Source organism: Octopus bimaculoides, chromosome 18 (genome assembly GCF_046866305.1).
Source record: "Octopus bimaculoides isolate indiv1 chromosome 18, ASM4686630v1, whole genome shotgun sequence".
Taxonomy (NCBI): domain Eukaryota; kingdom Metazoa; phylum Mollusca; class Cephalopoda; order Octopoda; family Octopodidae; genus Octopus; species Octopus bimaculoides.
This window is the reverse complement of record NC_142945.1, coordinates 52,578,002-52,603,001: the sequence shown is the minus strand read 5'-3', so window position 1 is coordinate 52,603,001 and position 25,000 is coordinate 52,578,002. Positions and strand designations below refer to the sequence as shown.

The window sequence follows — 25,000 nt, the reverse complement described above, 5'->3', positions numbered from 1 at the left end:
AGCCAAAAAAAAAAAAACCCAAAAAACATCTGGAGTATGTTGTGTTAGTGAGAGTGAAGCTAGAGAGAAAGAAAATAAGACATTGATACTCAATTATGATAGATAAGCAATCTTACCAGTGATGTGTAGGTAAAACCAATAACTTCTAAATAGCCATCATCATGTCTCGGTGTTTCAAATCCTAGTACATTTGGGTGGCCCCATGGTGTCGTCCCACCAGCATATCTGAAAACATATATATATAAATATAAATGTAATCTTAAACATAGAGAATGCAAAATAAATATTGTGTAATATTGTCGAATATTCAACTATAACAATGTTCAGTGAATATGGGATTACAGAAACTATATATGGTGATTATGCCATAGCTGGTTTTATCTCCAGCAGTAGGTCATACAAACATGGTCAGGCACAACCAATGAGGATGCTTGTACATGGTCACAAGACTTGCTAGAAGGTGGGAGATTGATCTGAGAGAGCTTCACTTGCAACCTGCAGTCAAAGCTCTCTCATTTCGAATCTGACCTTCTTTTGAAATAAGAAACACAATATCAGATAAACTCAGTCCTTGACACATTGCAACTGGAAAAAAATATGAACACACCATCCTAAAACATCTGGGATCATAGATTTCCTTAATCAAGAAATAATCCGGGGATAAGCAACAATATAACAATATAACAATATAACTTAGTATGAGCCAACCAGAGAGGCTTCTATACATTAACTCATCTCCTAGAAATAATAGCCAAATTTCTCTCAATTTATACTCAGGTGTCTTCTAAAAAGAAGGAAGGGACTCATTAAACAATGTAGCCTTAGATATACAAAAAATGATGAAGGTCATAGCTAGAGCAGATCTGCTTCAATCACAGGACTAACATGGGTTAAACAACACAACCAGCAAGGTATAATTTTCAGTTTATGATTATTCAAACAGTTAAACATTCCAGAACATTCACATATTCCTGCTTCCAGTAACTTTACCAAAAGTTCCTTTCTTAGACCCCCCAATTGTTTTTTTTTTTTAGTTCTGCCTTTATTTGTTCCAACAATGCAGCATGGGTACCTGCCTGTATCTGTTCTATAAACCAAGCAATTCCATTTTGCTCAAATTACTTTTGTGGTCTCTGCTTCTAGCAGGAATTTATCCTTTGCTATTTACTCTTTTACTTGTTTCAGTCATTTGACTGCGGCCATGCTGGAGCACCACCTTTAGTCAAGCAAATCGACCCCAGGACTTATTTTTTGTAAGCCTAGTACTTATTCTATCAGTCTCTTTTTTTTTGCTAAGTTATGGGGACGTAAACACACCAGCATCGGTTGTCAAGCAATGGTGGGGAGACAAACACACACACACACACACATAAATATACATATATATATATATATATATATATATATATATATATACATATATATATGTGTGTGTGTGTGACAGGCTTCTTTCAGTTTCCGTCTACCAAATCCACATACAAGGCTTTGGTCGGCCCGAGGCTATAGTAGAAGATACTTGCCCAAGGTGCCACACAGTGAGAATGAACCCGGAACCATGTGGTTGGTAAGCAAGCTACTTACCACACAGCCACTCCTGCGCCTATGTTTACATGTTTTAAATCAAACCTATTCTTCTTATTTTACAAATATCTTTTGAATTTCTTCAGAACATATTTCTCTAATGTAAATTCAGAAATCAATATACAGCCTGTTACTAGAAATAACTGAAGGTCTTTTTCCATTTTCATATCTGTTACATTCATAAGAAATAAATAGAGTTTCATAATTAGACATTGTAAAAACAGTTGGGATTACATTTCTATTGGTGTAAATGTGTAAATAGATTGGCAATTTTCGTTTTGTTACTTATTTAAAATTCAAAGATAACACAGAAGATATTGATTTTTAAGATAAGTACAAAATTGACAAATGTTGGATATGAGGTTTAATCAATCAATGAGTTTGAATCCATTTCTAATCTGGTGTTTATTTTATCAACTCTGAAAGGGTGAAACAATAAAGTTAACCTCAAGAGAATTCAAACTCAGAATGTGAAAAAGATGAAGCAAATCATCAAAAGTAGTGAATTGGCAAAGTTGTTAGAGAATAGGACAGAATGCTTTGTGGTATTTGATATTTGTTTTGACACTCTGCATCCAGAGTTCAAATCTTACCAAGGTCATCTTTTGTTTTCATTTTTTTTTTTTTGGAGGGGTTGATAAAAAAATAAAAAAGGACCAATGAAGGGCAGTGGATTGAAGAGGAACTGTTAGAGAATTTTGGCTCTTTGTGGCCTGAAAGAAATGCATGCCATGATGCTGGTGCCAAGCCATATTGGCTCAAGTTGATGGCCTTTCCTTTGGCCAAACACCAGTGGTATGTATGGACAACTACTAATCTTTCTACAAAAAGAAAGAAATAATATTACCTAGGTCTGTGCTATTAAGAAACTTGCTTTACAACCACAAGTTTTCAGGTTCAGTCCCACTCTATGGCATCTGGGGAAAATGTCTTCAACTATAGCTTCAGGTCAACCAATGCCTTATGAGTAAATTTGGTAGATGGATACTGTGTGGAAGCCTGTTGTATGTGAGTGTATATACTTGGGTGTGTGTGTGATGGGCTTCTTCCAATTTCTGTCTACCAAATTCACTTACAAAGCTTTGGTTGGCCTGAGGCTATAGTAAAAGACACTTGCCAAAGGTGCCGCACAGTGGGACTGAACCTGGAACCATGAGGTTGAGAAGCAAGCTCCTTACCACACAGCTACGCCTGTGCCTATTGTTTTATTTTTTTAAATTATTTTTATGCTTTTAAAAATGTTCACAGAGACCAAGATAAAGCCAGATAAATTGACTGGAGTCAATTTAATTTCTTTAAAAAAAAAAAGAAACTTTAAAAAAAGATGTAAATTTGAAAAAGACATAAATATGCTTGTACTCATTCTGTCATGTTTATCAAGTATATTAATCAGTAAGTTAATTAACTATCATGTTTAGTATAATACTTACTTCGGTATGTTTAGAAATAAAAGACAATGAAGTTTCAGGTCTTTCATTTTCTGCGTCAAATCACTACCATCACACTGGAAAAGAAAAGAAAAGAGAGAAATATATTTTAGTGAAAGAGAGATCAAATTGATAATTATGAAATGAAAGTTAATTAAAATTTAGGGGGAAAAAAATGGGTTTATTAAGAACAGCAACAACAATGAGAATCTTGGCAGGATTTCTAAAACTGGTGCATAATGACAGAAGAAAGCATGATTCATAAGGTGATTCAGTAGGAATCAGAGACTCAGTAAATAGAGTTATCTGTACACTAGAGACCTGATACGAATGCTTTAAAAAAGAAAAAGAAAAACATTCATTGATAAATAAAGGAGGGTTTGAAACAGGAAGGGTATCCAGCTGCAAAATAATAGTTCAATAAGTATTTGTCCATTGCCTGTCATCCTTTCGAGGATCAATAAAATAAGTACCAGTTGCATACTGGGGCCGATCTAATTGACTGGCCTCCTCCCCCAAAATTTCAGGCCTTGTGCCTACAGCAGAAAGGAATAAGTATTTGTCCAACACATGCCAGCATAAAAAAAAAAAAACTGACATAAAAACTAGTGAATAGTTATGAGTTTTAGTTGCTTCTAAATAAGTCTAAAACACACTTAGAAGAGAATTATATTGAAAGGCAAGTAAGAAATGATAACATTTTCGTAATTGTCCAGGAACCTTTAAAACCGTTCTCTTTTGTTTCTGTCTCTTAACAGGAACCCTATCATCCATGTGTTTAAAAGGAATTATAAATGAAAGTGCATTTCATTAGAAATGTGGATTTGGTAGACAGCACATCAATACAGTCATTATAAACAAATCATTTGTGCAGGTTGTTCTGCAAAAAAGAACACTCGTATGTCATCTTCAATGAGAGAGACCATCATATATATATATATATATATATATATATATATATATGTACATATATCTATAGCCTGAGGCTGTAGTAGAAAACACTCTTCCAAGGTGCCACATACTCAAGAGCACATGGTTAGAAAAGAGACTTCTTACCCACACAGCCATACCTGTGCTCAATTATCTTTGGCAATTTGAAAATTTATAATATTGAACATTTTGTTGATTATCTGAGAAAAAAAAAATGAAAAAAAGGATTTATTTTTGGAATAATTTTTGACCAGTTTTGTACAGAATATTTCAATAAATATTCTCTTACTGGCAAACTTCATTGAACAAGATGGTCATTGAATATTTTGCAGTCCAATAGCAAAAAGTTGTTAAAAGCAAACAAATTAAATTTTTGTGTTTTCTAAAATAGAGATAATCAATGTTGTCTCCTATGCTACAGTATGTTAATTCATTGCCAGACATTTTTTGGAATATTCGTTAAGCGTCAGAAAACAAGATCAGAGGCATTTTTTTTTAAAGTCAGAATATGAAGAACATGTTGAAAGATTTTATAAAGATGTCAGTAGTTTAAATTGGTCTTTACTTATAGTGTGCTTGGAAAATCGGTTGAGTGTACCATATTTAGAAAAAAAGGAGGCTGTTTAATATTTAGCATATTCTCAGTGTGGTGGTCATGGTTGCTGAATGGAAAGGTCATTACAGAATCAGACGTAAAAAAAGATACCTTACAAATTTAGTTATGGCTCTTTATAGTTTGAGTTCAAATTCCACCAAGGCCTTCTTGGTGTTGATAAAATAAATAAAAAATGTGTGACATTATGCTAATTTTGGAAATCAATATTCAACATGTTCTGGATGGTGGGCTGGCGAAATTGTTAGCATGCCAATCATAATGCTTGGCAGAATTTTGTCTGTATCTTTGGTCTGGGTTCAGATTCTGCCAAGGTTGACTTTGTCTTTCATCCTTTCAGAATTAATAAAATAAGAACCAGTTGAACACTGGGGCCAATGTAATTGATTTATTCCCTCCACTGAAATTGCTGGCCTTGTGCCAACATTTGAAATCACTATCTAATATGTTCTAAGGTGGTGAACTAGCAGAAATGTTAGCACACCGGGCGAAATGCTTTGTGGTATTTCGTCTGTTTTTATGTTCTGAGTTCAAATTCTGCTGAGGTCGACTTTGCCATTCATCTTTTCAGGGTCGATAAATTAAGTACCAGTTGCGTACTGGGGTCGATCTAATCCCAAAATTTCCGGCCTTGTGCTTAGAGTAAAAAAGAATATTTTGATGGTATGGTTGTTTATTTTTAGAATGACATTGTAGGGTGGATGTAAGAAGCCAGATCTGGATAGTTTGAATATATATATATATATATATATATATGTAAATATATAAAAAAATAAAAAGATAAAGAGAGCAATGGTAAGGTTGGAGAAGTATTTTATGGATAGAGTCTTACAGCTGTTTCTGGGAAGATCCAGTACTTCCCTTCATCGGAGACAGAAAAAATAAAGTAATCTATTATTATATCCATAGGCGGATATTTTTAGTATGAAGTGGTAAAGAGTGTGATGTGCTGAAGAAAGAGAGAACAGTACTTGAAGAGTAGTTTCATTCCAGTGGTAAATATCCTCTTGGGTTTGGTTAAATCCAATACCCTCCTCAACCTTATATATATATATATATATATATATATATATATATATATATATATTTGTGTGTATTTGTCCCCCATGACCGTTTGACAACCAGTGTTGATGTGTTAACATCCTCATTACTTAGCAGTTTGGCAAAAGAGACCGATAGCATAAATATCAGACTTAAAAAAAAAGTATCAAGATCAGTTCTTTCAACTGAAAGTTCTTGAAGGTGGTGCTCCAGCATGGCTGCAGTCTGCTGGCTAGCACAAGTAAAAGAGGATTTGGTATGCAAAATGGAAGTCATTGCATATTACAACCCTTTTAGCCTCTGACCTGGACAAATATGTTTCAAAGCTACGGTGATTGTTTAACTATTGATAGGCAAAAGTGTAATTGCTTAGTGCAGTATAGATTGACTTGTGGTGATTCAGTGTGGTGTGGGCGATTGGAAAACACAACATTAAATTTGGCATTGTTTGAAAAATCAATGTTTTCATTGTTGCTGTTCGGTATTAAAAGTCTTTCATCCAACAAATGCTATAAATTAAGATCTAAAGCTGAGCGAAATAAAAACTTCAAAAGGAGAAACATCAAAACAAGTAAGGTGCTTTATCCCTATCCCTATATATATACATGAGACAAATCTATATAAACACCCACACACATACAAATATATATATATACATATATATATATATATATATATATATATATATATATATATATATATATATATATATATATATATATATATATATATGTTTACGCACACGTATAAATATATATGTATAAAATATGTATATAACAAACCTACAGAAATATATATAACAAGATAATATATATATATATATATATATATATATATATATATGTACATACACCTGTGTTTATATATACTTATAAACAACCATATACATATGCACCCATAAAGATACAAATATATATATATATATATATATATATATGTACACACGTATAAATATATATGTATAATATATGTATATAACAAACCTGTATAAATATATATAATGTACGTACACCTGTGTTTATATATACTTATACACAACCATATACATATGCACACATAAACACACACACACACACAAATGCATGCACATATAAATACATACATTTAATTTATATTTTGTATGAGGTATTTAGTGAACAATACGTATCCCATAAGCCAACCATTGTTTTAGGGTATTTGTGATACCCTGAAGCAACAAAAGAGTGTTTGTGCAACTCAAGCAAAAGAAATATCGCAAAGAATTTTGGTTTGAATGCATCATACGGTCAGCTTTCTCACTAATGTGTACACCTTTTGCTAATGTGTACTGGCAAAAGATGCAGGCATACACAAACCTATACATCATATTTGTTTTAACCTTTACTTTTCCATGTTTGCATGGGTCAGACATGTTTAAAGATGAAAAGTTTAAATCAAAATAATACATCATCATCATCATTTAATGTTTGTTTTCTCTGCTGGCATGGATTGGATGGTTTGACAGGAGCTGACCAGCCAGAGAGCAGACCAGGCTTTGTCTGTTTTGGCCTGGTTTCTACAAGCTGGATGCCTTTTCTGATGCCAACCAATTTACAGAGTGTATTGGGTGCTTTATACATGGTACTGGCACAAGTGTTTTTTATGTGACACCAGCATGGGTACATATGTATATATTTGTACACAAACACACACACAAACACATAATATATATGTGCACACGTAGACACTCATGAATATATGATATAGCCCAGCAGTCCTCAACCTTCACCAATAAAGGCAGGGATCAGTTTCATGTCAGACAATTTCGCTATGGACAAGGGGATCATGCACATAACAAAACAGTAAAGGGCATTATATATAATTTAATTATTACATAATGCATGTATGTTACATACATAAGACATATATAAGGCAAAAACATCTTGCAGAGTACAATAGCTAATAAAACAGAAACAAAATTTTAAAAAACCCTTTTTTTTCTGTGCTGCCCAGGTGTTACAGATCCTTGATACAGGTAACTCAGATAGATGATGATGATGCATGCATGCAAAACATTCTGAAAGAACACCAGGTGTCGATGAATGGTTGAATGACCAAATCCAAGTTACTCTGCTAGTTCCTCAACAGTTATACTGGCATTTTGTTCCACCAGGGTCTGCAGGACATCCTCATTGAACTCTACAGATCTTCTAAAACAAGGCTCATTTTCTAGGCTGTAGTTTCCAGCTTGGAATTTCTGGAACCATCGTTGCCACTGGCTTATGTTTATTGTCTAATCCCCAAATACTGCATTAATATTCCTCTCACTTTCTGTTGCTTTGTTGCCTTTATTGAACTCCTAAAGCAAAATATGCTGAATATGCTTCTTTGTCACTTCCATTATAGCTTAAAAAGAGATAACTGTTAAAATCAAACTGCACTCTTCAAAACTTGCACTAAGAATAAGTATAAGGTAAAATTACTAACTGCTTTTATTGCAAGTTGATGCAGGTAGTTTATCCTGTCCCCCTCCAGCTTTTAGTTCATGCAATTGAAAAAACTACATTATTTATGGGATGACCCAATATAAATGGAATTAATATGTATTCTTACAACAGGCTCACTGCTTTTTTAGCGAAAAATCATCAGAGAAGATATATTTTCATATGTTCTCAGATGATGCTTAGCAAATATTTGGTTTGTTGAAACCACATATTCTTGTGAAGAATATAATAAATTTATTAATATAGACAAACACAAACACAAACACACACACACACACACACACAGATAATAGATGAGAGCTAGATATGTTCAGTATAGAAAACACATAGTAGTGCTCAAATGAATTTAAACTTAAACTCTGAATTTTTCATGTAGCACTAAAAGTGGCCAGAACAGAAATCCAACATGAGTTGATACCCCACTCACTCACTCTCTCTCTCTCTCTCTCTCTCTCCACCCCCTCTCTCTCTATATATAAGGTTGTTGCCAGTGGCATGTAAAAAGCACCATCCAAATGTGGTTGATGCCAGCCACCCCTGCCCTGACTGGTTCCTGTGCTGGTAGCACATAAAAAGCACCATACAAACATGGCTGATGCCAGTGCCGCCTGGCTGGCTCTTGTGCCGGTGGCACGTAAAAAGCACCCACTACACTCTTGAAGTGGTTGGTGTTAGGAAGGGCATCCAGCTGTAGAAACACTGCCAGATCAGATTGGAGCCTGTTGAGGCCTCCTGGCTTGGCAGTCCCCACTCAAACCGTCCAACCCATGCCAGCATGGAAAACGGACGTTAAACAATGATGATGATGATGATTATATATATATATATATATATCACTGTTGCTTGTACCAATGATGCTCCAAGCAAGAACATATGTTTCAATTTTTGCTTGGGGGTGGGGGGGAACATGTGACAACATTTTATATAAAGATATTTTGTTGATGACTAAGTGACACAGATTCACTTGACCACTTATAATCTGTATTTTCACTTTTACGTTTACAGTCTGGAGACACAGAAACCGTTGCATAGATAACAGTTCTCTGATAATAAAATTAGCTTATCAGAAATGTAAGCTTCGTCTTCTAGGAATCATGGTAAATAGTTTTTAGCCTTCTTTCAGGGAAAAATAACATCCTTGAATCTGGGAAATATACATACATACATGTGTGCGTCTATACACACACACATAAGTATATACAAACATATACACATATACATACATAAAGATATACAAATATACATACATATATTCACCCATATATAAATATGTTTACATACTTTCATACACACACATATATATATATATATACATACACATTTCTTTTCTTTCCACCTTCTCTGCTTCTGTTCTCCATACCTTCTAGCTGGTAGTTTGTTACCATATTCCCCGCCCCCCCTACCATTCCTCTCTGTAGCCACTACAATATTCGTGCTTATCTCCACACTTCGACAGGGTTTACTTACATCTTAGCCCCACCTTTAGGATGATCATTGATTCCCATTGATCAATTCCCTCCACCTCACTTTTTTAATTACTTACTTTTTGTACTCTTTTTGCAGAAAAGTCAGATAACTCACACTGACTGACGCCTTCAGCAGACTTACTGTCTCTTTTTCTTTCCTCTCCCCTGTTTCTTTGCCCTCTCCACTAACCCCTTTGTCACTCACTCCATCTTTTACACCTCTTCCCTCCCCCGCCCCTTAAACTACACTTCCCTTTGACTCACATATTTGCTCCTCTGCATATCTTCTTTGCCATTCTCTCTCCTTACTTCTGTACCTCTTACTACAACCACTTCAGCTAATTTATCTGCCAATAGTATTGTAAATATCTATTCTCTTGTGGCGTTTGCTGTTAAATCTGAAGAGAAAGTTGTGAATTTACCGCGTGAAGATACACAAGAACCAAGATTTGTATAAGTTGATACTGTCTTTTGTTAATGTGTGAATAAGTAATGTTGCCTCTGTCTATTTCACCTATCTGCATCATTTGAAACAGCTGTAAAGACTAGGCAGTGGGGGAGGACAAACGAGGGGATTGTTAGATGAATGAAGGGATAACAAAGAGACTAAACACCTATGTTTCTGTGGTTGCATGAGTTAGGTGATTACATAACTGGGGCATCGTGTTACAGCTGGATACCCTTTCTGTTGCTAACTCTTATTTGTTTTTCAAGCAATGGATCTCTTATTTAATGGCTTTAATGAATAGAGATAATACTGAGCAGAGAAATACCTCTTTACTGTGTGAGGGACAAGGCAAGCTTCTTGTGTTAATGCCACAATAAAAGACAAGCAGTAAACTCTTTAAAGTGGTTGGTTCTAGAAAAGGCATCCAACCACATCAGAATGGAACTTACGAATGAGATGTGGTTGTCTGACTCATCTAGGAGGGCAATGGCTCCAAATAAATATTAGGTTCTTGAGAATTCATCCAACCCATGCCAGTATGGAAACTGAACATAAACTGATAATGATGACGATAAGTGTGTGTGTGTGTGTGTGTGTGTGTCTAATCCTTTGCAGACTTCTTTTAAAAAAACGAAGAAATTTAAAAAAAGGTATCCAGATTGAAAACGTGTAGACTGTAAGGAAACAAGAAAAAGCAGAAAAAAAAACAAGACAAAAACACAAAAAGAAAGTAGAAAAACAGATTTTTTTTCACATCTGTTTATTGTATTATGAAAAGAAAAACGGCAACAACAACCAGAACAACATAGAAATGAAATGTTTAAAGAAAACAGGTACAGATATAGAAAGATGTAGCCTACTGTTTCTTAATTTATAACATATCGATGCAATAGATGAAAGAGTTTCAATAGCATTAGGTCGTCTTATCAGATTTACTTCGGAATACCTGTGTATTCTGTTAAATCGTTATATTTGGTAACTGTAGCTTTGTTTTCCTTCTTAGTTGTTTATGTAATGCCGAGGAAAATTCTTTCTCTTTGACTCTGTTTACTTTGTCTCTCTCTAGTATATAGAATTCAACCAATTAACCGTTAACCATTCTTGTATTGTTTTTTCTTTCTCTTTCTTCTTTTAGAGATTTTGTAGATAAATGTAAGAGAATATCTAATACCAATGATTTAATTTTTCATGACTAACATTTAGATAATGGTATTTGAAGAGATTAGCATTAACACCAAATTATTCACCCCCTCAAGATAAATATTAAGCAATTATGTTAACAAGATACTAATCAATAATTATCTACCATCAATGTAAGAAACAGTCAAAAAGACAAACAAAAACCAAATGATAATAACTATGTTGCGATAATATAAACAAAAGCAACTTGAGAAATTGTTTGAGAAAATTTCCTAAACACAAAGAAGTGTGTTATTTAACATCATTCTGGTTGTGAAATATTAAATTATATTTTCAGTCTAAATTTGACTTTTGTTGTATCTGCTTGGCAAAAGACTTGATCTAATATTGTGTGTTGGAAGCTGAGCCACTTGTATTACATCATTTTATATAAGACTATTGAAGCACACACTGACTGTATTCACTTTTATTTTTAGGATTTTTACACAATCATTATTGCATATAAAATATTCTTTTCTACTCTAGGCACAAGGCCCAAAAGTTTTTGGGGAGGGGGCCAGTCAATTTGATCAACCCCAATATGCAACCGCCTGACTGGCCTTCGTGCCGGTGGCACATAAAAGCACCCACTACACTCTCAGAGTGGTTGGCATTAGGAATGGCATCCAGCTTTAGAAATTCTGCCAAATCAGATTGGAGCCTGGTGCAGCCATCCGGTTCATCAGTCCTCAGTCAAATCGTCCAACCCATGCTAGCATGGAAAGCAGATGTTAAATGATGATGATGATGCTATATATATATATAGTATTATATAAATTCACACAATACAAATACATCAGCCTCCAACACACGTTTTGTTGAATCTTTTGGCAAGCTGATACAACGAAAGTCAAAATTAGAATGAAAATATTATTTGATACTTCAAAAACAGAATCATGTTAAATAGAACGTTTTTTTTGTTACACACACACGAGATTTTCAATTAGCAAAACTGGGTAGTTTCTGTAGTCAAACATTAAACCCGTATAGTACAACTATTTGCTCTGCAGTTACTTATAACTCATTAGATAGCTTGTTCACATGAACTTTAATTCACAAATTTTCCTAAACAATGTGTGTGTATATCTGTCAGTGAGGATGCAATTATGTGCATGTATATATGCATGGTTTTACTGAAAGCTTATGTTTTCAGTAAACTTATGTTTCATATTGTGTATACAAATTCTTAATTTTTTCTTTTATAATTCTTTTATTACATTATTTACAATTGACTGATATTTATCCTCATCTTGTTTGTTGTTAGCACAACGTTTCAGCTGATATACCCTCCAGCCTTCATCAGGTATCTTGGGGAAATTTCGAACCTGGGTTCTCATTCCTAAGGCATTTTTTAATGTTGTTGTTATTATCATTATTATGATTATTATTATTATTATTCAGATCACTGCCTGGAATCGAACTCGGAATCTTGGGGTTAGTAGCCCGCACTCTTAACCACAACGCCACGGCATTCCAAGTTCAATTCCAGGCAGTGACCTGAATAGTAATAACAACAACAACATCGAAAAATACCTTAGGGATGAGAACCCTAAGGTTCGAAATTTCCCCCAAGACACCTGAAGTAGGCTGGAGCGTATATCAGCAGAAATGTTGTGTTAACAACAAACAAGATGAGGACAAATATCCGTCAATTGTAAGTAATGTAAATAATTCCTCATATCTTAAATATAGAACTGTATTGTATTCTTTTATTAGTTTATAATTTCAAAGAATGAAATTCCAAGGTTTGGCAACATTTCTAAAATTTCTTTGTGAAGCAGTCGTTAGTGGAAGGGAATGAAAATGCTGGGAATTGTTATGATGACAGTGTCCCCACCAGAAGTGCAAAGGTGTACTTTGAATATAATATGTTTAAAAGAATTGTTGTCCAACCCCATCACTCACATGAACACACACACACACACACACACACACACACACATATAATTACTTACCTCAATTTTTATGTTGTCCACAAGCCCTTTCATACTGCGTTTTAGCATGTCGCGACCTCCAGCCTAGATAAAGAAAATATTTTTAATCAGAAATAATATATATATATATATATATATATATATATATATATATGTTATATATGCATATATGTGTCTGTGTATATATATATATATATATATATATATATATATATATATATATCGTTTTTGGATTTGGTTTGCAAGCATCTTCTATGCATCTTATGCTGTAAACTACATTTCTAGTTCTACAGTTAATGCCAGGGTTAATCCTACATACCATGCAGTTATCATTGGTGCATATGGTATTCTCAAAGGGGTATATCCTACATAGTTGTGATCTGATGGAGTTCCTTGGCATTGGTTGGAATGCCTACGATCATAGGTCTGCTTAATTGGGGCTAACCTAGGGTTACACAACTGCAGCAGCAACATTTAAATTAAATAAATAATAAAAAAAGAAAAACAAACAAAAAACTTACCCCAGCATAAAACATTTTATTTCTGAATCTACTATTAAATTTCTCTGGGTTAGCTTCTGGAAAAAATTAGAACGGAAGGCAAATTAATAAAAACTCAATGAACTTTTTTAAAAATAGATGTCACAGAAGGTAAATGAAATAGTTTCAAGTATGAAAATATTGAAGTTAAGTTACGAGTGCCTGAGCTAACTTAGAAGGAAAGAATTAAGCTTCTCTCCATCTGATATCATTTTGTATTTTTTTTACTATGGCTTAGTCAGAAGAAGAAAATGCAGTGACATTTTGCAGAACCTAGAAAACGGGTGGAAATAAAAAGGGAACACACATAGTTCAGGGAGTCTTTTTTTTTCACTAGTTTCAGTCATTAGACTGTGGCATCGCCTTGAAGAATTTTAGTTTGAATGCATCAACCCAAATATATTTTTTTTAGCTAGATACTTATTCCATCTGTCTTTTTTGCTGAACCATCAGATTATGGGGATGTAAACACACCGACACAGGTTGTTAAGTGATGGTTTGTTTATATTCTCACTGGTAGTCTGCAAAGGTAGTACTGGGGCTCTGTGAACTAAATTCAGAATTTCACACACACAGACATATATACACATAAGGATAAGAATATTAAAAGGAATCTGTGAGAAAACTCATTTAAATAAAAGGGTTGGGAACCACTGGTCTTAAATATAATTTACAGTTGAAGTGAATTCAGTTGTAGGTTTGCCTTATCAGAGTTGACTTGGAGTTATAGAGCAACAGACTATAACTCACCATCTTTAACAGAAAAGTTAATCATTGATATCAGAGAAGAAAGTCTTCAAAAACCAAAATATAATTTAAACCAGATGGATACCGACTCTTGTTACTAATGCATCCAAGCCTGTCCTTGCTTCTATGATACAAACTTCCTGTGTTAAAGTGATTTAGATTAAAAGCTTCCATAAAAACTTTATATTAATTTTTGCTGTAAACATCAGCTTAAAAATGAAAAACTTACTTTGCTAAATTGTTCATTATTTTCAAAATTAATTAAAGTCAAAAGTAAAGAAATTCAACAGAAATGTGGTAAAAAAAGGATCCAATATGTTGTAGAAGTGTTATATTATAGAAAATTATTTAATTATTATTATCATTAAAGTGGCGAGCTGGCAAAATCATTAGCGTACTGGGCAAAATGCTTAGTTTTGAGTTCAAATTCCGCCCAGGTCAACTTGGCCTTTCATCCTTTCAGGGTCGATAAATTAAGTACCAGTTGTGTATAGGGGTTGATCTAATCGACTGGCTCCCTCCCCAAAAATTTCAGGCCTTGTGCCTAGAGTAGAAAAGATTATTATTATTATTATTAAAGCAGCGAGCTGGCAGAATCGTTAGCATGCCGGGCAAAATGCTTAGTGGCATTTCGCCTGTTCTTACGTTCTGAGTTCAAATTTCACCAGCCAACTTTGCCTCTCATTCTTTTGGAGTTGATGAAAGAAGTACCAGTCAAGTATTGGGGTTGATGGAATCAATTATCTCCCCCTTCCCCAATTCCAGGCCTTGTGCCTAGAGTAAAAAGGATGATGATTATTATTATTATTATTATCTGACAGAGAGAAAAAAATCCATTTAAAAGATATTACAGGAATATTTCTGAATCAACCAATAACAATTGAGAACATACCTCGTGACTCATGGAATTCTAAGGCAACATGGGCATCAGCTCCAAGGCTGAAGTAATTGTTGAAAACATCCAGTGGCAGTCTATCAGCTGCACCCTCATCAAGTGGATCTGGTTCTGCATCTTCTTTTAGAATCACTTCTAGATTCCAGCTGGAAGGAAATAAATTGTGGATAGAATAATTTCCAATTTGACATGAAAAAGAGAGAGAGAGAAAAAAAAAGAACAGATGTTAGCTTCATGACTACATAATTTCAGATTGAGTCTCAATGAGTGGTGCTTTGGGCATCTTCTATAACTCTAACCAAAGCTCTGAGTAAATCTAGAAAATGGAGACTAAATGAAGACTGTACTACACACACACACACACACACACACACAGATGTGTGAGTAAATACTCATACCCATTCACACACAAGTAGGCCTTCACACACAGTTAACCCCCCCCCCCCCATACACACATGCAAGTGCACCTAAATCCATATCTACATTGGTGTCATTTCTGAAAGCATAATCTGCGTTTTGTCAAGAAGCATGTCACCAAACAGAGATCAATAAAAAATCAATACTAGACTGAAATAAGCACTGGAATTAATATAAATGATTAAAAATAAAACAAACTTTATTGAAGTTAGAGCCTAAGCATGGCCACAGTACAATGATTGGAACAAATAAAAGCATCTCTGATACAATGGCACATTTAATAAAGTCTATTTGGTCATTTTAAACAACAAAATAACCCATGCATATAGCAGAGACAGGACTCTCCTTTGCTGTTTTATAGCCACAAGTTACAAGTGTATGAACTTATCAACTGCTGGCACTGAACATTATTTGCAATGTTTTTCGTTTCGTTCTACAACTACTCTCACATGCTAACATGAACTGGACCAGCTTGTGGTTGTCGATATTAAATTAAAAGCTGATATTTCACACCTCGACAATCTTCTCAGAGCTAATCACAGGATTGTGTAAAGAAAACGAAAAAAGAAAAAAAGGGGAAAAAAAGTAGAAGGCGAAGAGGTATGGCTTTTCAATCTAGGTAAGTCGAGGCAAAAGCAAATAGTGTCAGGACTTGCTTGGAAAGAGGGAATTAATATTAATCACTTTTATCTTGGAGATGACACAACTGAAATATTCTAGAAGTAATCAATCAATCTAAATTCAATACTTTTAACAATGACATCCTTTCCATATAGACAATATCAACAAGTATAAGCACAAGCATGGCTGTGTGGTAAGAAGTTTGCTTCCCAGCTACGTGGTTCCAGGTTCAGTCCCACTATATGGACCTTGGGCAAGTAACTTCCAACATATCCTGAGGCCAAACAAAGGATTGTGGATTTAGATTTGGTAGATGGAAACTGAAAGAAGACCATAACATATATATATGTGTGTGTCCCCTATCAAAACTTAGCAGTTTGGCATAAGAGACCAACAGACCCCAGTGCTCAACTGGTACTTATTTTGTTGACCCTGGAAAGATGAAAAGCAAGGTCGACCTTGGCGGAAATTCTCTGATGAAATTACTACCGAATTTTGATCTTATAGTTATTCATATTGTAAGGCAAAACATTTGACATCCTTTTGATGCCAACCCACTCAGCATCGACATTTAGTTCTACAATACACACTCATGGTTTTATAATGACCTAAGATAAAACCTTCCATCAAAATGTAGATTATGTTTGAAAAATCAACAATTAAGATATTTTCCAAAATTCATTCATATACTTTTAAGTATAAACTAAGCAAAGTCAGTGTATTTTAACAGAATTATGGTAACAATAGAGTTAAATCTAACTGTATTTGGCATACAGAGTATCTTTAGTATAAATCAAAATCTTTAATACAGGAGAATACAGAAATTTTAGAACATTTACATATTGTATATTGTATAGTGGTACATACATATATACGAAATTTGAAGCCTTGTCACATAAGCATAGGAATAAATAATTTTGCAAAGCAAAATGCTAAATAGAAAATGGTCTTGTACGTTGACAACCTCAAGATAAATCGTTCTCTTCAAACAATGGTCAAATTGACCAATATAACTAACTTGATAGGAAACTGCCTCAAAACAAATCTACCATGATGCAAGTGTGTGTGTGTGTGTGTGTGTGTGAGAGGGAGAGCTGATTGTTTACAGGTTGCCAAAGTGTTTGAAAATTTCCGCAGGGAAACAGAATTGTAATCTGTTTATTGTAAGTTAATAAATATTTAAACTCAAGTATGCTTCGGTTACTTTATTTTGTTTGTCATCCAATCTGTTCTCAGGAAATAGAACTTTGCAGCATTTTATATTACTATATGTGTATATATATATATTATAATATATAAGCATAAAAAATAGAGTAATTTCTTAAAATTCAAAATGTACACAAAATTCCAAGACTAAAAAATTACATGAAATTGCTTGAGAGAGAGGAAGAGAGAAAGAGAGAGAGAGAGAGAGAGAGAGAGAGAGAAAGGGAGGGAGAGAGAGAGAGAGAGAGAGAGAGAGGGAGAGATGAGAAAAATGTGTTTACCGGTCTAGCTGAACAACTTGGCCATCTTCAACATGACACAAGATTTTTGAGATGGGTTCATCTGTATAGCCCTTTTTTGGGGTAAGAAATAAAAGAAAATATTAATGATTAAAAATAATTGTCCAGCAGCTTGAAAAATAATAATAATAATAATGATAATCTTTACAACAAAACATTTTATTCATACATTGGCATAAGGCTATAAAATTTGAAGCAGACTTCAGTTGATTATTTCACACATTTTATTAAATAACAACAACAACAATAATGGTTTCCTATTTAGGCACAAATACAGTAATTTTGAAGAGGAGCTAATCAATACCATTAACCCAAATACCTGACTGATGCTTTAATTCATTGAGACTGAAGGGACAAAGGACAAAAACCTCATTAGGATTTGAACACAGAATTTAACTCTTTTGTTATCATATTTCTGTTAAAAACGCTGTCTGCATTTTAATCGATTTTGAAAATAATGAAAAATTTATTAAAATAACTTTTATCAATATTAACCTGGTGTTTGCTTTGTAAATTAATATGAAATTAGGATGGAAGGTTTTAATTTAGATCACTTTAAAGCAGGAAGTTTGCATTATAGAATCAGTGGGAGTGGTCTCAGGTGGGTTGGCATCACAACCCTTTAACAGTCGGATTACTGTCAAATGTAATGTTTATTTATTTGCATGGTTTTGAATTAATCATGCATTTTATCATAGCTCTGAGATTTGGATAATGTGATTGTGTATCTTTAGAATGACATTGTAGGGTAGGTATGAGAAGTTGGATCTTGTCTTTTTGAGTGTAAAATAGTTAGGATATTTGGTCAGGATATGAACTGTTTAAATGCTAAAAGGATAAAGAGCTGGAAGAAAGTACGACAAAGTACATTTTCCAGCACTTTAGCACTTTAAAGATCCAGCCAGTTTACCACTGGAATGATTTTCCTCTCTACTACAAGCATGTCATCATCATCATCATCGTCATCATCGTTTAACATCCGTTGTCCATGCTGGACGGTTTGACTGAGGACTGGCAAACCAAGAGGCTGCGCGCCAGGCTCCAATCTGATCCAGCAAGGTTTCTACAGCTGGATGCTCTTCCTAATGCTAACCCCTCCTAGAATGTAGTGGGTGCATTTCATATGCCACCGGCGTGGGGGGGGGGGCAGTCAGATGGCACTGGCATCGACCACGTTCGAATGGTACTTTTTACATGCGACCAGCACAGGAGCCAGTCAGGCGGCACTGGTATTGACCACGCTCAAGGCACTGACCATGCTTGAATGGTACGTTTTACATGCCACTGACACAGGAGCCAGTCCGGTGACATTGGCATCGACCATGCTCAAATGGTGCTTTTTATGTGTCAGTCAGGCAGTACACGTATGAAATTCTGGGGGTCGTGGGGTGGGGTGGGGGGTAGTTGATAATATGAACTCCAGTGTTTAACTGGTACTTATTTTATCAACTCCAAAAGGAAGAAAAGCAAAGTCAACCTTGGTGGAATTTGAACTAAGAAAGTAAAGCACTAAAAGAAATGCATTTGTTTCAGCAATGCTAATGATTCTGCCAACTTGACATAATAATAATAACAATAATAATAATAATAATGATAATAAAAATAATAATAATAATAATAATAATGATGGTTTCAAATTTTGCCACATGGGCAGTCATTTTAGGAGTAGGGGACTGGTTGATTACATCGACCCCAGGGTTCAACTGGTACTGAATTTATCAACCCTGAAAGGATGAAAGGCAAATAATAATAATAATAATAATAATAATAATAATAATAATAATAATAATAATATGTTTGATGGGGAAGAATGAGTGGAGGTTGCACTAGTGTGAATTTCAAGTGGAAATTTAATGAGATGTAACTAAATAGCAATAGACATTAAGGACAGCCGTGTATCATATCTGCCATCCAACTTATATCTCAATATGAAAAATTGACAAAAGGTCTTCGTATCAGAATAAACTATGGTAAAACCAAACGATTTTGACCTCTCTGCTTTCTATCCTTTCCTTTATTACTATCCACCTTCTCTCTATCTCTCCCATCATTATGCCTCTACACTGAGGGATCGCATCATCTCTGTTAATTATTTAATACACTCTGTTCATCACCCTTCTAAACTGGTTGCCATCATTTCCTCCCACCTCGTTCATCTTCCACCAACACCTCTTTTCTATTCCCCCCTCTTAGTGAAATTAGCCCTGAGTGAACAGAGAAAAAGTAGAGCAGTGACAACACTTTAATTTTTGTTGGGTGCATGGCAATCTCATTGGTAATGATCATGTATGTTTATATGATGTGTGCATGTGTGCATGCATAAATATCAATATATTTGTATATATATATATTTATTATATAGATATACACATATATACACACACAGACAGGCACACAAACACACACATACAAACTTCAAGCTATAAAACATTTAAAATATGTGGGTGTACATGTACACACACACACAATTTCAAGCTATAAAACGATTAAGATAAATTACAATTATTAACTCTAACACAATTTTAAATCAATTTTATATTAACCTAATAATTCATAAATGATAACTATTTTGAATAATTGATATGTGAAAATATATCTATCTTTATTAAATCACATTTATTTATAAATTTATAGAAAGGAATTGTCTTTTAAATCACAGACTCTCTCCCATTTCCATAACAACTTGTTCGAAAAGTTAGGCTGACAGATGCTTAGAATATCAGTGTTTGCATCTAGATATGTGCAGTATAGGAACTGTGGAGCTTTTGGGTAACATAAATATTTTAGCAGTAAATTACAGTTGTATATAAACAAATTTCATTTATTCCAGGGAGTGTTAAATAACAGTAATAGCTTTTAAACGTAACATACCAACAGCCCAAATAAATGAATAAAAATAAAATACAAGAAAAAGACTCCTAGAAAACTATAGATATAATTCAACACAGTTTTGAGCAATAATACCCCCACCCCACTCCAACCATAATATGTTAATATCTCTGCTAGTAATGGGTAAAGAAAATGTAATTACACATCTATAATTTTGGAAATGTGTTGCTGCTCTAAAATAGGTAGGAGTTTATTGAACAAGAATTGCAGCAAATTATTGGCATCAGGGAAATGGTATCTTTAAATTGGTCACCAAAGAAAATGAAGTGATTTGTTTCCATAATATTATATTTATCCAAGCTATCAGCCTAATCCTTCGAGATAGAAAATTATTTTTTAATGAATTTACACCTAAACTACAAATGGTTTGGTTGGTTTCATCTGTCTCATTTTCAGTTTTGTACATTAGTACCACACTGAATTTGACAAAAGAGTATTTAGTTTTAAACTAAGAATATTGGTTGGCCCTTTTAACCATTAGTGGATGGTATGGCAGAAAAGGTTACTCTACTGTGCCTAGGCTGTTTCCAGAACCAAGTACTAACCACCAAGTACACTTACGACCTTTCCACTCATGGATAAACCACAAAGGAAAGTCAATAAGTTTGTTGCATTCATGGAACTATAGAAGATGCCAGATATTGGTTAAATATATATGCATCAGCCTTAGGGTGCCTACCTCTGGATTTTCTGAGCGATTTTACTTCCTTAGCCTTTGTTAAACATTCAGTATATTGCTCCTCAAGGCAGCAGGAGTTTATTATTATAGAGGACATGGTTTATATAGGGTCACTCTGGCCCTCTCATCCTTCACACTTATATTGGTCTGGTTCAATGAGTGTCAGAAGCCCTGTCGTTATTGAGATGTAGGGTTTGTATGGAGTTACCTCCTCTTAGATGAGCAGTTAAAGAGCTGAAATGCCTCACTTGCCTTGGGTCTGTTGACGTGTTTGTGAGTGACCTTCTGCCACAGACAATCCCATGACATGCTAATTAACCTATTACTGGGACCCTAACAGATGCTACTACTCTTGATCAAAGTAGACCGAAGAACAACCGTGGCTTAAGAGATGGTTCCACACTCTTCAAAGCCCTGGAATTTCCAAACCAATGCCCCACAATTGGATGCAGTTTAACCCTTTAGCATTCAGATTACCCTATCCAATGCAGTACTTATACACATTATTTTGAATTAATCATGCATTATCTTGTAGCATTCAAATTTTGATGATGTGATTGTTTATTCTCAGAATGACATGGCAGGGTAGGTTTGACATGACAGATCTGACCAGTTTGAAAATAAAACAGGTAGAATATTATGGCCAGATATGGCCAGTTTAAATGCTGAAGGGTTAAAGTCATATCAGAAAACTAAGGATAAGAATATTCTTATCCACAAGGCTGTTAATGTTAGCTAGAAGTGTGATCAGAACATAGTGTTCTCTAAAAATAAGGAAAATAATAAAACAAAACAAAATTACCTTATTGATAACTCATCTCACACATTTAAACAGATTTTCTGTTAATTTTTTTTTTTTTTTGCCACTGAATTTTTGTTTTCTAATATGCTAATTACTTTCAAATCATTTCTACCTTTAAAGAAGAATCAAAGACTTCAAAACCACAAATCTTGTTTTAATCCAAAGATTTCATATTATATAAGTAAAGCGTAAAATTTATTTTATAAAGAAACAAAATGGGTAAACAGTTAAATTCAGATACAACCAAGTTTATGTGAAGTAATTTCAAACTTTGATGTTTAGCTACGGATGGTCTAACATTTGATATTAACATGGAAAACTGGTCATGCCAGCTTGTCCACTTCATGCCTTCATAGAGAAAAGAAGGTATTCTTTTTATGAGAATAACAGTTTGAATTTCATTTTCCCTCCTTAAAGTAGTTCAATATATTTTCCCCAAAGAAAGTGAATTTGTTAATGTTCTGCTCCAACAAGATAAATCTAAACAGTTTGTAAATGTTAATTGCTACTCAACTGATTTTGTAGCTATTGTTGTTACCAAATTGATTTTTACTTTACAAAACGTGTTATGGCCTCTTGTTGATATCCTTTAGTGAATATTATAGTTTTGGCTTCTAAAGAAGCACGAGTTCCTTCACATTAGTTTGATGTTTTAGCATGATTGTATAAAGCCCAATGCAATTACTCATGCGTATATTAAAGAATCTGCACAAGATCCAGTCCTTGCTGTAGTGTGATGGCTTGTGGGCCTCAATGACCCCCAAGAGCTGTGCCAGTGGAGTGAAAGTTCCTGGTAGGGGCCTCTCATGCTGGACAGGACAAAGGATAGAGTCCAGACAAATATGGATCACCTCTTCCCAGAGGTAAAAAAAAAATAGGTTTATGTAGGACCAACAGCTCTTCCAACCAAGAAAAAAGCAAAGTTACAGAAGTGTTGAAGAAAATTCAACACCAACAAAACCTGGGAGAAGAAGGCCTTAAGACAACTCACAACTGAGTACAGTGGAGAAAAGTCATTGAGGGCCTATGCTTCACAAAGAGTGAAGGGCGTAAGTGATGTAAGTAATATGTCAATGAAGGAAGCTTCTACGTAATCATTCAGTCTGCTAGAAGTAGCTGACAAATCGCTCACAAATTACACTCTGTTGTCTTAAAAAAGACTAATCATTGTCAGAAGAAAAATATGGGACAATAATAGTTGGAACATGTTTGATGATATGTCTGCTTGATTAGAGTAGACCAAGGGCTAAACAACTTTGACTATCTCATAAAATTAAATTTACTTGCTTCATGAATGAGTGAACTTAAATGTTCATTTAGCCAGAAGGAATAACTGGGGAACATTTGGAAATATATGTAAATATTTATTTACTATGAATTCAAGAATCAAAAAAATCAAATTATATTAAATCAAAAGATGCATTAATATGAAGATTTTTGAGATTAGGCATAACTGGAGGATTGCTGAAAAGCTCAGCTTGCAACCAAAACCAAAATTCCAGCTTCAATTTCAGTGAATGGCCACCTCTGTATTTATACTGTGGTCTTGAGTTGTCCAATATTTTATGAGTGGAACATGGTAGATGGAAATTGTGTAGAAGCCCAACATGTGTGTGTGTGTGTGTGTGTGTGTAAAATGGTTGATCGAATGATGTTGATTTATACCAAAAATGGTAAAAAACTTGACATCGTTAATTAGAGATCAATAAAATAAGCACCACATTGAAATAACAAATGCTTGATGTAATCATCTGACACCATCTAGGATGGCGGTGCTCCAGTATGGCTGTGCTATAATGACAGAAACCAATAAAACTATGAAAAGATAAGCATAAGAAAATAAATAATTTTTATTACTGATAAACCTTCTCCCTAAAGTTGTAATAAGAGAGCCAAGAGGTTATTTTATATAACTTAGCAAACTCTATGGAATGCTTTAAACAATTTACGATCTGACAATATTATTCCTATTTAATAACAAATGTTATTTTATTGTTCATTTATGATCTGACAATATTGAGATTATCAAAAGAAATTGAGATTATCAAGAGAAATAATTCTTCAAAGTTAATGTGATTATTTTATTATCTATTTATGATCTAACATTGGGATTCATCATCGTTATCGTCATCATAATCATTGTCATCATCCTCACGGTTTATATGTCCACTTTTCCCTGCTTGTAAAAGTTAGACAGAATTCATTGAGGCAGATTGCTTTCAGTCAGATGTTCTTCCTGTTGGTCATCTCACATCTGTTTCTGACCAAGGTAATATTTCCCTGTGGTCAGATATATTTACACAAAAGACTGGAAATGATGAACGCCTTTTGAGCAACGGTGAAGTTTTCTTACAATTATTATGTGATGTGAAGATAAGGAGACACAAACACACTCACTCACCTATGCACACACACACACACATGATGAGCTTCTTTCAGTTTCCATGTACTAAATTCACTTACAAAGCTTTTATTGGTTCTGAACTATAGAGTTTTCTGTCACACACTGCTGGATACTCCTCCACACCCACATTCAATAGGCTTTTGCATTGTGACTGGCAACTGAATTTCACCTACCAAACTTCAATTTACCTGAAGCTACAGTTGAAGATACTTGCTCAAGGTATTGTGCAGTGGAGTTTAAACCAGGAACCAAATGGTTGTAAAGCAAAATCCTTAACCACATGGTGATGCCTGCATGGAATATATGCTGTCTCAGAATTAGATATAGCCTTTAATGTTCCCCTGTACATTGTACAATGGCATAGAGTAGTTGAACAGAAATAATCAGATCTTATAGTAATTAAATTGTAACTATATGTTTA

The 25,000-nt window shown here is 34.3% G+C and overlaps 1 protein-coding gene across 2 annotated transcripts in view; it reads right to left on the bottom strand.

Moving 5' to 3' along the window:
- Nucleotides 1-25,000, bottom strand: part of LOC106878091 (diacylglycerol kinase zeta-like) — a 351,530-nt gene that overhangs the window by 51,849 nt on the left and 274,681 nt on the right. For both annotated transcript variants that reach the window (XM_089366299.1, XM_089366298.1), the window contains 6 exons: nt 17,788-17,858; nt 15,260-15,408; nt 13,603-13,658; nt 13,103-13,165; nt 3,012-3,085; nt 117-225 (listed from right to left, as the gene is read on the bottom strand). In XM_089366299.1, the coding sequence (XP_089222425.1) occupies nt 117-225; nt 3,012-3,085; nt 13,103-13,165; nt 13,603-13,658; nt 15,260-15,408; nt 17,788-17,858 (522 nt within the window). The remainder of the gene's footprint in view (nt 1-116; nt 226-3,011; nt 3,086-13,102; nt 13,166-13,602; nt 13,659-15,259; nt 15,409-17,787; nt 17,859-25,000) is intronic.